Source organism: Myxocyprinus asiaticus, chromosome 32 (genome assembly GCF_019703515.2).
Source record: "Myxocyprinus asiaticus isolate MX2 ecotype Aquarium Trade chromosome 32, UBuf_Myxa_2, whole genome shotgun sequence".
Classification (NCBI taxonomy): Eukaryota; Metazoa; Chordata; class Actinopteri; order Cypriniformes; family Catostomidae; genus Myxocyprinus; species Myxocyprinus asiaticus.
In genome coordinates, this window is record NC_059375.1 from 33,876,492 (window position 1) to 33,888,639 (window position 12,148).

General features: G+C 40.1%; 2 protein-coding genes across 2 annotated transcripts; both read right to left on the reverse strand.

Annotated features, from left to right (window-relative positions):
* Positions 1 to 195: 195 nt before the first annotated feature.
* On the reverse strand, positions 196 to 6,276 carry si:dkey-21e13.3 (uncharacterized protein LOC100150043 homolog). The gene is made up of 5 exons (XM_051666664.1): positions 5,061 to 6,276; positions 4,863 to 4,967; positions 3,574 to 3,696; positions 854 to 979; positions 196 to 691 (listed from the first exon to the last, which is right to left on the reverse strand). The coding sequence occupies exons 1-5, from the start codon at positions 5,104 to 5,106 to the stop codon at positions 216 to 218; spliced, it is 876 nt and encodes a 291-aa protein (XP_051522624.1). The 5' UTR covers positions 5,107 to 6,276; the 3' UTR covers positions 196 to 215.
* A 144-nt stretch (positions 6,277 to 6,420) lies between these two features.
* si:ch73-127m5.2 (uncharacterized protein LOC561202 homolog) lies at positions 6,421 to 10,718 on the reverse strand. The gene is made up of 4 exons (XM_051666662.1): positions 10,561 to 10,718; positions 9,028 to 9,727; positions 8,761 to 8,890; positions 6,421 to 7,049 (listed from the first exon to the last, which is right to left on the reverse strand). The coding sequence occupies exons 2-4, from the start codon at positions 9,668 to 9,670 to the stop codon at positions 6,638 to 6,640; spliced, it is 1,185 nt and encodes a 394-aa protein (XP_051522622.1). The 5' UTR covers positions 9,671 to 9,727; positions 10,561 to 10,718; the 3' UTR covers positions 6,421 to 6,637.
* Positions 10,719 to 12,148: the final 1,430 nt, after the last annotated feature.

Here is a 12,148-nt window from a genome sequence, read left to right on the forward strand (position 1 = left end):
TTGTCATTTTGGAGCTTGACAATCCCAATCCTCATTCACTTCTGTTATATGCAAGAGTGGCCAGGTTATTCCTCAGAAATTCATCTTTTGTGTTCTGCAGAAGAAAGAAAGTCATCATAACATGAGGGTGATTAAATAATGACAGAATTTTCATTTTTGGGTGAACTATTCCTTTAATATCGTTAGTCCGAGAGCACTACCATAAACACTCAGCCTCACAAGAGGGTGTGAAACATTGCTGCCCTAAGATTGCAGTTCCTTGGAATATTCTTCACTGAGCATTTGATAACTTTATACAACTTGGGGCAGCTGCCTAGGTGGGGAAAGTTCTGTAAGCGGTGCCCAGTCTGCCGGCCGTTGTTTGTGCCCCACAGCATTGTGGAGCATCTTTGAAGCACTTCTACTGTCACAGAGTACTGGCCGTCAGTCCACTGTTTCAGTCTGACCACTGTCACGGCTGATGTTAGACCAAAAGAGTAACGTGAGGTGCCATGGAACACGCGCTCCCCCTCACCGAAATTTGCGCCTTCCTCCCAGGTGAGCATAGAGCCATCCTCCTCACCCATGTTGGCCAGGTTACAGAGGGCCAGCAAGCAAGAACTCAGTAGAGCCTCGTTTCTACTGTGCTGTAGAAGAACTGATACCAGTCGTGGGACCACTCCAAGCCTCAGGAATCTCTCCTGCTGCAAGTCTGGCAAGAAAAACATTTAAGGGTTAGCACCATAAAAGACAGAATTGTCAAGATACAGATCATAGGCATTGCTAGACCCAATGTAGGGGGCTTCAGCGCCACTGTCTGTCACCTCAGGCATGGTGCTACAAATATAATGACAATCTGTGGAGTTGTACTCACTACTGTCATAGCAGATTCTGGCGATGGCCTGGCTAACGTGGAGGAGAAGGTCCTGATCTTGGCTGAGCAATAAGGTCACAAGTGCAGACACAATGCCTGTCTCAAAGCACTGCTCTCTTACAGGAGCTAAGAACAGACAAAAGTAATCAATAGAGATTACAAAATTCTTTAACGCTGGGTTTCAGTCACAGTGACTGAAGTTACAGTGAAAAAAGGTCCATCTTCTTACCCTTAAGCCTGAAACATTCTCTATGCAAGTATATGAACACAGACACTTTGAGCTACACAGGCACGATTTCATGCGTCTTTGTGTTCCGAAATGCATCAGACCACAACTCATAAATCAACACAAGTACGCTCTGCTTTCTCAACGTTGCCCCAAGGGCCGGTATAGCATTAATGTGAACTCTCCTCTTCTATGGTGAGTTATCCCTTTTAAGTCAATTACTGTAATGGCAGAAACTTCCAAAGATAACTCTATCGTCCCACTGAGTACTGAGGTTTGTTACCGCCACAGTAATGCAAGAACGCATGTTAGTATGTTCAACCGGACAGCACGTTGGCAATGCGTTGGCCAAATGCAGGGGTCTGCGTTCATATACTTGTGTAAGGTATGTTTCTGCCCTCACAAAAAATAACTGTAGCAGTACCATGATACAGTGATATTATTGGATGTAATACCATGTGATGTTATCCAGGGCTTGCCATTACTTTTTGGCTCATCAGCCAATGTGGTGTTCCAAAGTCAATAACCACTCAGCATTTTCACTAGTCAAAATCCCCCACCCCACAAAAAGTAATAAAGGTAACCGGAGACTGTAACTGCATGCATTTGTTTAGACATTTTATTTGAACGAGAATGAGTTTAGCTGGGCACAGCCCTAAGGATTTAAGTGATCTCTTGGAATATCTGAAGGCAAACATGGTCAGTTAGAACAGGAGGAAGACTTCATCAATAATTTGTCCATAATTCATGGAAGTCCAGATTTTAAACAGCTTCAGTCTAAATTGTACTTGTCTTTATTAATGTTTACCATTGTTCTTCCAGTGTGTAACAGTGGCATTTGTAAGAAGGCAATAACCACAGGTAAACCTCATTACCATGGTTAGGTCAATGTAGATAGTCTTTTTTTATACTACTATAACTAACTATAGTATTTGTTATGAAAAAAAAAAAAAACTGACTCATTTAGAAACTTTAATTACAACTTTCACAGTTGTAATAAAAATGAAGTCTGATAGATTAACTTTGAAACCCGCAGCACACGCAGACGGTACGTCTATTAAATTAAATCATAGCCTTTTAAAGTTTAATAGTCACATTAGGGCCATAGCGCGATTCTGGTCTTTACGTGATTCTGGTCTTTACATCCCCAAATTTAAGACCTCTTTAAATGATAATTAAGGCTTTTGTTGTACCATTTAAGATATTTAAGACTTTTTATGACCTTCAATTTTAGAAAACAGAATTTAAGACATTTTAAGACTTTTTAAGGACTCTCGGGAACCCTGCTATTTTAAAACACCTTGTAATTGATGTTGGTGCATGGCACAGTGTTGTCTTTTTACCTCATCAGTGTTGTTTGTAATGTTGGGGCTGTCTAACCTTGACAGGTTTGACTTCCTGCATACAGCAATTTAAAGTAGAATATTCTCTGTAGAATACAAATGTGTTCTGTGGTCTCCGCCGCAATACTGAGTGAAGCCCAACTGACTCATGTATGTTCCACTTTTCGCTATCCTAGAGCTCTGGCTATCCTCTCTCTGTAGCACGCTGATGTTGGCTGCGGTGGTTTGCACAAAACCATTTGCCCAGTGCAGATCTGCATGTCAGATATGAGAGGCATATTTAACACTTAAAATGCACTGAACGCTAGATGAATACAATTCAATTTGCTTAGATGGGGACCTGACATTCACAGAAATTTCAATGCAGGAAAAACTCTGAAAACGTCACCCGCCAAAGTGGCTAGTAAAAGTGATGGAGTTACCCACCACTGCCGTGTTCTACTCGCATTTGGCAGGTGGGCGGATGTTAATGTTAAGCACTGATGGTATTGGATGGTTATAACATTACTCTGTCGCCCCCATGAGTACTGAGGTTTATTACCGCCACAGTACCACAAGAACGCGCATTATTTAGTATGTTCGACCGGACTGCACGTTGGCAATCTGTTGGCCAAACGCACGGGTCTGTGCTCACATACTTGTGTAAAGTATGTTTCTGGCCTCTACAAAAAAAGTACTGTAGCAGTACCACGATACAGTGATGGTTTGGATGGTAATAAAATTGTACTGAATGATTATCATAATCATGAACATGGTATTTATATGGTACTACCATGGTACATGTCTTAAACACTATGTTAGTTGCATGGTGCTTTTTGGTACTTTTTTGTTATTGTATGGGGCTATTTCCAAGCCAGCACCTCAACTACCAGTATGAAGTTACTTTAGAAAACAGGATCTCAAGGCTTTTGTTATGAGCAAATCTGGCATTATTTACAAATGTGTCACTTATCCTAAGGAACTTACAGTACAATGATTAAAGAGACAGTTCTACCAAAGCAACCTGGAGTTAGGTGTCTTGCTCAGGTTTAATGGTTCATGTATGGCCGCTAGTAGAGTTCGAACCTGCAACCTTCTGGTTTCCAGCCCATATCTTTAACCACTAAGCTACATCCCCCACATTGCATTCCTTCAAAAAACGATGTTCTTACCATCTCTGGCAAGTTCAGCCACCAGTTTGGCTGTGTGAGTGGTGAGCGTGCTCTTTCTTCTTAATATCTGAGCCAGAACAGGCAGAATCCCACTCTCTGCCACCTGATGGGCTGTGCCTTTCTCTAGGGTAGGAAAAACATGCATGGGAGGCCATCCAAAAGAATGAAGATACATACAAATCAACCCATCCTCTACAACAAATAGATATAATTATCCAAAATGTTAAAGGAATATTCCGGGTTGAATACAAATTAAGCTCAATCGACAGCATTTGTGGCATAATGTTGATATCACAAAAATGTGTATAAATGTTCTATTTGTCCCTCCTTAAAAAAATAAAATAAAAGCAAAAATCTGGGTTAAAGAGAATGAGCATGCATACATATATGCACGACTTAAGAGCATTTCTAAAGCATGTTTTCATGAAGTACAGGGTAAAGTACACAAGTACACTGTCTCTCACAGCTGGCCACCTGGCCGCTCGTGTGTAAGTGAGCAGTCTGGCTAATCGGTCCTGTCACTTAATAGCTCTAAACAGAGACAAATGCGGATTAGAGTGTTTGTTTTCAAATCCACAGGGGTCTGATATCCTTGCTATAGCCATCCTACTCAACATGAAATATGGTTTGTTACCTGTGCCCAGATGATCTGTGAGAAGTAAGCGATAATATACAGTCAGCCGGTCATAATGGCAAAATAAACTCTGGCTTGAAGTGTAAGGGGATTATTTTGTTACAGTATATTGTGCAGCTGTCTGCTTTTTAAACAGCTATTTGCCACATAAATAAAAAAGACATTAAATATTGTTTTGAATTGAAATGATTTTAATATGTGAGAAGAAAGAGATTGCAGAATGATATGAGAGACATGAAACTAGCACAGTTGTGTATGAAGTCGGTTGCTTGAGACAGTGGTCAATTAAACATTATACAAAAATATTTGACAGTATGATGCCACAACTGACCAATCAGATTCAAATTTTTCAGACAGCCATGTAATAACCTATGATTGCATGCCTACATGCATGTCTAAAGCCAATGTGTCATTACAATACATTCAAAGCAGCTTTCAAGCATGACAAAAATTGCCTGCACAATCTACATCTAACCAGTTCAAAGAGAAGCACATACTAATCAACAGAGGTTTGATTTTACTTTATCATACAGAAGACTACTTCATAAAGGCATAATATACAGTATTTTCTTTTTTCTTAAGTAACAAAATACTGCTCAGTGGGGTTGCTTTTTGTTAGACAAGTGCTCAACTAGTACTGTGTATATGTACTCACTTTTTTCAATGGCAACATTCAGCACTGCGTCCAAATACGGCTTTAGTTCCTCCTCCACAAATTCTGTGCTCACACTAATGGCCTCTATTGCAGCACTTAATGAATCTATGAGAAAAGAAAACTAGTTTGTTTTTCATAAACATATTTAATTAAAATGTACATCCTTTCAGTCTTTCCATATCATCTGCTATTACTTACCGTTGGGTATGCTGGGCAGTGGACGACTGACTCCCATCCTGTCCATATGTGTCTATATGATGTTGTGTTGACCTGTTAAATTCTCTCAGCTCTGCTCACATCCCAGATTACCACAAAAGTCTAGGCTACATTTCTTTTCTAAAATCTTACTAATTTTTATTTCTAATTTCAATTCCGTACCATGTTTGTCAAGATTTTTTTGTTCTCAACCTGTTTTGAGATGTCACTACTGTTAGTACTGGTTACGCATGCTCCGCACTCCCTTGCTTGTTTATTTTCTTCCCCTCAATCTCTGTCTCTCCTCCCCACCTGCTTCAATTCAGACCTACACTTGCACTCCAAATCCTCAGTCTCACCAAAGCCCCAAGGTGGACAAGCCACCTGTATGTGACACTGTGAACTGCAGCACACCTGAGTCAAACATATCCCAGAGGGCACAATAGAGAGTGGAAAAACAAACAAACAAAAGCTCAGCTACAAATCTGAAAAACACAATGTGGTTTTTCTCTTCATGCCCGCCTGGGGTACAGAAAAGCTTCTTTGTGGGGAGAGTCTTTTGTAAAAATACAAAACACCGCTGAAATGGGTGGTTTTGAATTGGGTGAACCAGATTAAGCAAAATAATTGAAACCAAAAACAACTGACTATTTTTAATATTTGTGAGGATATATAAAAATGATAAATAACAACAAAAAAAAGATGTTCACATTTCCTAAAGAAAACATTCGTGGTGCTTGCCTGTGCATAAGTTACCGTCACGATACTAGGGTGTGGTGGCTGGTTGTAATGTGTTCTAAGTGTTTGTTACACATTTCTACAATGTTCAGGATGGTTTTCAGGATGCTAGGTGGTTACCTACTGGTCAATGTTCTGGATTGGGTTCCTCCAACGCAAGTAAATGGAATTTTTCGCCAAATTTATTGTCCACCAGGCAAAACATCTGATTGCTTAGAAAAGTAATAGTACACCTTCCCTCAACAAGTCACACATTTTGAGGCAGCAGTCATGTCTGAGCAATAGTAATTGATAAATATGCAAAGTGCTTAAAAAAGGTAACGCTTTAATGAGCAATCTGCAAAACCTATTGTGTGTAGACTGCAGTCGTTTACATACACATCAGACATAAAAAGAAAATAAATAGTCCGAAAAATCAGACAAGATATGTTCTTACTCAAACTAAATTACTAAATTGTAAGATCAAGTACAACCGAATCAAAAGAACATATTTAAGATAAAATACTAAAAAGAGGCTAACAGAAACTGATATTACAATCCATTTTATCAGAATACAACATAGTGCTTGTCTGTGTACATTTGTTCTTCACTATGAACAACAAAACGAAAGGTCGAGAGCAACAAATCATTGGTGAGGTTTTAATCAAAACATCCCGGTCAAGGTAAATGACACTCAACCTGACAAACATCTATATTACTTTCATGATTCACCAGATTGAGAGAAAAAGTATTCACTCTTGAGATAAGGTGAAAAGTCTAACATTATAAAACTAAACTTTTCTTCAAAAAATTTTAGCACTCAAAATTCACAGTGTCTCTCTGTGCCGCTCTGGCACATGGCATTATGCAAGACCAGCATTGTTGGTGTTAAGTCCACTTGATATGGTTTCGTACCCTACGGAGACTAGGGTTAAGACACTGCTCTCCATCTCCGTGGACTGTGAAACCTCTGGAACAGCAGAATCCAGACGCATCTGTTTGCCTCTCTTCCGTCCTCTTTTACCCTTTTCTTTAGGTTTACCATCTTCGGTGGCGGTTTTGGGCTTGCGATTGCGTTTCCGGATCCTTCTAACTGGCGGTTCAGGTCTGGGGTCTGTGTTCCCTGAGAGGATTCGAATTTGGCGATCGATTACATTATCGATGATATCAAGAGCCACGTCCATCATTCCATTACCGAGACCGTGTGTAACGTTGGAAAACAAGCGGCTATTCACAGGGGCGTTGAAAATCTTCCGCATCTCCTCTAGATAGTTCCTGTTTCACAAGAAGCAACCAAAATAACTGTTTGAATCTAACCAGAACCATGGATCCCCTAACACTGCAGAAGTTACACATTTCAGCTTTAAACATTGTAGTTAGGGATGCACCGATATGACAATTTTTGCCCATTACCGATTTTAACAAAAAACTATTAGCTGATACGATATTCTGCCACTTACCTTACTTTGTCATCAGATCACTGTTTACTCAGGAATTATGTTTTAAAAATGTACAATGAGGTACAAAATTTGTATTGTTCTAACAACAAGTAATTCCCATTGAACATGGATTGGATCTGTTGAACATATGACAGGCCAAAATTTTATTGAGAGCCAAAATGAAAGATAAATAGAAGATAAAAATATTTAAAATATTAAAAAACAATGAAATAGGGGCCTGGGTAGCTCAGCGAGTAAAGACACTGACTACCACCCCTGGAGGCTTGAGTTCGAATCCTGGGCATGCTGAGTGACTCCAGCCAGGTCTCCTAAGCAACCAAATTGGCCCTGTTGCTAGGGAGGGTAGAGTCACATGGGGTAACCTCCTCGTGGTCGCTATAATGTGGTTCGCTCTCGGTGGGGCGCGTGGTGAGTTGTGCACGGATGCCGCGGAGAATAGAGTGAAGCCTCCACACACTATGTTTCCGTGGTAACGCGCTCAACAAGCCATGTGATAAGATGCGCGGACTGACGGTCTCAGATGCGGAGGCAACTAAGATTTGTCCGCCGCCACCTGGATTGAGGCGTGTCACTACGCCACCATGAGGACTTAGAGCACATTGGGAATTGGGCATTCCAAATTGGGGAGAAAAGGGGAGAAAATAAAAAAATAAATAAAAATAAAATAAATAAATATCATAGCATGATGATTGATATGAAAAAAAAAGTTATTTTGTACTTCTAAAAAAATTTTTGTACTTCTCTTTTTGCAGTTCAAAACTACAGAACACACATTTTACATTTTGTACTGTATATAACAGAACACCACAAATTAATATTATGCATATGTTCGGCAATTCCACAGAAATGTCAACCACATTATGGAAAAATAAAGAATTTGAACCAAAGGAACAAAACGCCCTTTTAAGTTCTTTCATGGTACAAAGGATAATGCCTTCCAGACCGCTAGAGGGTGCTGCTTGCTGACTGACAATGCTGACTGAAGTGCTAACTGAAGCACCAAATGCAGTCTATTTTTAAGCTTTATTAATAGTGCAAGACCATATTATGATTTCAATCTTAACTCAATTAATCGTGCAGCCTTTATGGCTACCATACCAATGTTTCAGAAGTCAAAGTTTGCAGGTTTCAAAGAGTTTTGGATGGTTTTACCTCATCATACATAGGTAAGTGCCACTTTCACAACTGTCACGTCTGTAACGATGGTTTTTCCTCATTAATTTGAGAATGAGAAAGAATTTTTTTTTTTATATTACATGTTAGGAGTGTCAATCCTTCTACATTCTGTGTTTATCAATATTTCTGGATTGTGCATTTGAATTCATTGAGTTTTTACAAAGTATGTTGATAATTAATTATAGATGAACCATCATTTTTTCATTTAATTGTTTTCATGCTTAAAACCGATTTTAAAAATGGTTTTAATTTGGTCAATAATTGGCCGATAAATATCGGCGGCAGATACATTGGTGCATCCCTAATTGTAGTCTAAATAAGCACTATGCTGTTTAAATCCAATGCTTTACCTTGTCTCAATGATTTTTGACCAGTGCTGAACCTGGTTTGTTTCAGGAAGCAACTGTTTTGCCATGTTCTCATAATCCACATACTGCAGTGCAAAGTCTTTCATGTCTTTGCAAAGGGCTGCTGTGTCACCTGCAAGTAACAAAATTCACATCATTTGCAATTCCTTCTCAGTGTCAAATTCTAATGGAATTTATGTAGAATTATTTTGCTGCAACCTAGTGTTTAAAATTCATATTATCTTGTGCTAGAGCATGGTCCAGGCTTACCTTCAGTTAGTTTAGAAAAAGAACTGGACACTGCTGTGTTGGTGCTTGGTGACAGACCAAAAACATTGAGGGACTCCAAGAGGGTTTTCTTACTAGCCGGACCTCGGCTGACTCTCGTGTAGGCAGCCAGAGATCGGAGCGACATCTTCTCAGGTGGTTCCAATCTCCTCTTCACCTCATCGTAATGGATATGATACTTACGGGCCTTTGAGCTCTTCATATTAGGGTCCAGCAGAGAGGCTACCTCTGCAAAAGGGACCTGCAGTGAGTTAACAGCACCATCCTGAGGGGGCGGTGCACTCTGGCTCTCTGATTGACCTTGAGTAGATATGTGGCCCTGTGTTGGGATATGGCCCTGTGCTTCCATGTGGCATTGTGGTGGGGTCTGTAGATGTGTCACGGACTGGACATGTGACTGAGTCTGGATGTGAGATGCCATTTGGACATGTGATGGGACCGTGTGTGGTACGGCATGACATACTTCTTGAGGTACCACATGCTGTGTGATGATTTGTGTGATGTTTTGAGGTTGCACTTGAGGTTGAGGCTGATACATGGTTATAATGGGGTTACCGAGAGAGACGTGGACAACATCACTATTCTGGGAAATGGCGGACATGTGCATACCTGCAGACGGATCCATCTTTCCCCTCTTACAGACACAACGATGATAGTTTTTTTTTTTTATGTAACTTTATATCTGACAAACAAGAACAAATTGAAAATGTAAGTTCTATTTATATAAAATATATATAATATTATGTATGAGTAAAACAATAAGTCAACAAAAAAGTAAACAAATAATAGCATTCGCAACCCATTTTACTTCCAAAATGTGACGAATTTTCTAGTGACAGAAGGATATACATCACATTGTGGCAAGTTATTATATTTTGATTATAACATTATGAAAACAGACATTTTGTTTACTGTCAAATAAAAAGCACAGATTAATTAGACCATGAAATAAGGAAGTAAATGGGGTCAAGTTCTGATCTTATTTTCATAATGATTTTTGATATTTATTATAAAATTATTGTCATACTCTATACTTTACTAAGCAAATGATGCAGAATTATATTTCACATTTAACAGATGTGCGAACATTAGAATTCTTGACGTCACGTTTTTCTTTTTTTACAGCGGCGAGAGGAACTTTCAGTGCGCGTGCATGTGAGAGCGCGCGACTGTATGTTCCTTTCATACACTGAGCATTACAATCACCTGGTAGACATTAAACTGGGTTACAACAAATGCATTTGAACAGGAGTAGGTTTTATATTTACTGCATGTGAATAAAAGCCCTTTGCACAGATAGCTTAGTACATAAATCAGTGCTGACTTCAAGAGGAAAAATAATCTACTTGTTTTAATCAACCGTCAGACAGGCCAAAGCCACCTTGACGTTTGAAACGTGATATTCCACCGTTTATTGTGCTCAAAATTGTTCAAAGGTCCGTTTTACTCTGAATGTTCTGAGTAAGAGCGCTAACCTTTAATCAGACACAAGTTGCTGACAGTATTCTTACTTACCGCTGTATGGTTAGAGTCGTTTTTAATCGTCACTGATCCTAGAACAGTCCATGGCGAACCGATCGAATATCCCCTTCTTCACCGATCCTGTTTCGGCGGGTTGCAAATCAGCAGACGGGGCACAGACGCCATAGCTGCCGAAGCTCGTACGCTCATTGGACAAAATGGCTGTCAATCTTGTTCACTGGCAGTTCTGATTCGGCGAGGCCTGTGTCGATCATATTGCGCCAGAGTAAAGATGCGGAATATCCGGGGCTTAAAATGGTTGAATGTGAACCAAAGTTTTCTCAAGGCAAGTCAGTCCACTCGGCGGCCATTTTTGGAACGCTCCCGAGCAGGCTGGGCAGCTATTCTCTTTGTAAACAAGCGGCATTAAAGTACAGCTCCTATCGACTTGAATGGGGGAAAGACCGACATTTCTAAACGGTTGGTCAAGATTACGATCAAAGAACATGTTTAATCTCAGCAGTAAAATCTGACAAGGATGGTATCACAAATTGTGCTTCTTTAGATCAGATCACGCTAAAAACGCTATTTTTCAGTCTGGTTCAGCTAAAGCGCATGCGCATACTCGAGTTGACTGACAGGCCAGGTCTGTTTCTAAAAGGTGATTGGCTCTTTTACATGTAAGGCGGGATATTCTTTTCTGTATCCTTTGGCCGTTGGGCGTTCCAATTTCTCCCTTTCATTTTAATAGAAGTGGTCCGTCTCTGATGTCAAATAGTGATGGGAAGTCCGATCCTTTTCTGCGAATAGGTTCTTTCGGATAGTTCGTTTCAATGAACTGGTTAAAAAAACCGATTCACCAGTTCATTTACGTCATCACATAATGACGTCACTGTATATAACGCTAATACGCCGGCGTCGTAGAATACATGCACAAACGCGTTCAGTAAAGCCTTATGTAAGGGCATATTTCTGATTATAAATTTTTATTTAAGTTAAAATAATAAGGGTGTTTTTTGTCACCAGCATTTCATTCAGTGATCTTACAATACATCCTACATTAAAGTTTTGCACCTAAAGCACCAAATATTGACTGATATACAAACGTGGATGTTCTACACATGTTTAAAGCATAAAAAGTGATTAAACTTAATCAACTCACCCTTTTTCACACTAACCATGATCCAGCTCATCACAACTTCAGATATAATCTGCATGCACAGTACTCAATAGTAAAATTTGTTTACATCTCTTGACTGAAACGCTTCACCCCCTCATTCAAGTCCTCGGTTCATGCATGCTCATCAGCAGCTCACTGATCAGCAGTTCTCAGTATTCTGTCCGAAAGAGGCAATTCTCAGTTCAGTGTACTGGTGACTCGCACACTGCTGTGATCGACTCAATGTACTGCTGACGTGAGAGCTGCTGTGCTCGGATCAGTGTACAGTTGACTCAAGAGCTGGTGTCCTCGGATCAGTGTACTGTTGACTCGAGAACTGCTGTCCTCGGATCAGCAGATGGAGTGGTGATGGCGTAGTGGACTAAAGCACTGAACTGGTAAGCAGAAGGTTGTTGGTTTGATCCCCACAGCCACCGCCATTGTGTCCTTGAGCAAGGCAGGTTGCTCCAGGGGCATTGTCCC

Bases quoted from the DNA above. Each gene is read 5' to 3' on its own strand.
- si:ch73-127m5.2 (XM_051666662.1), bottom strand. From the start codon at position 9,670: ATGGATCCGTCTGCAGGTATGCACATGTCCGCCATTTCCCAGAATAGT. The intron at 8,891-9,027 runs GTAAGCCTGGAC...TGTTACTTGCAG, and splicing joins TTTTTCTAAACTAACTGAAG to GTGACACAGCAGCCCTTTGC. The intron at 7,050-8,760 runs GTAAAGCATTGG...CTTGTGAAACAG, and splicing joins TCAAAAATCATTGAGACAAG to GAACTATCTAGAGGAGATGC.
- si:dkey-21e13.3 (XM_051666664.1), bottom strand. From the start codon at position 5,106: ATGGACAGGATGGGAGTCAGTCGTCCACTGCCCAGCATACCCAACG. The intron at 4,968-5,060 runs GTAAGTAATAGC...CTTTTCTCATAG, and splicing joins ACTGCCCAGCATACCCAACG to ATTCATTAAGTGCTGCAATA. The intron at 980-3,573 runs GTAAGAACATCG...GTCTGTTCTTAG, and splicing joins GGCTGAACTTGCCAGAGATG to CTCCTGTAAGAGAGCAGTGC.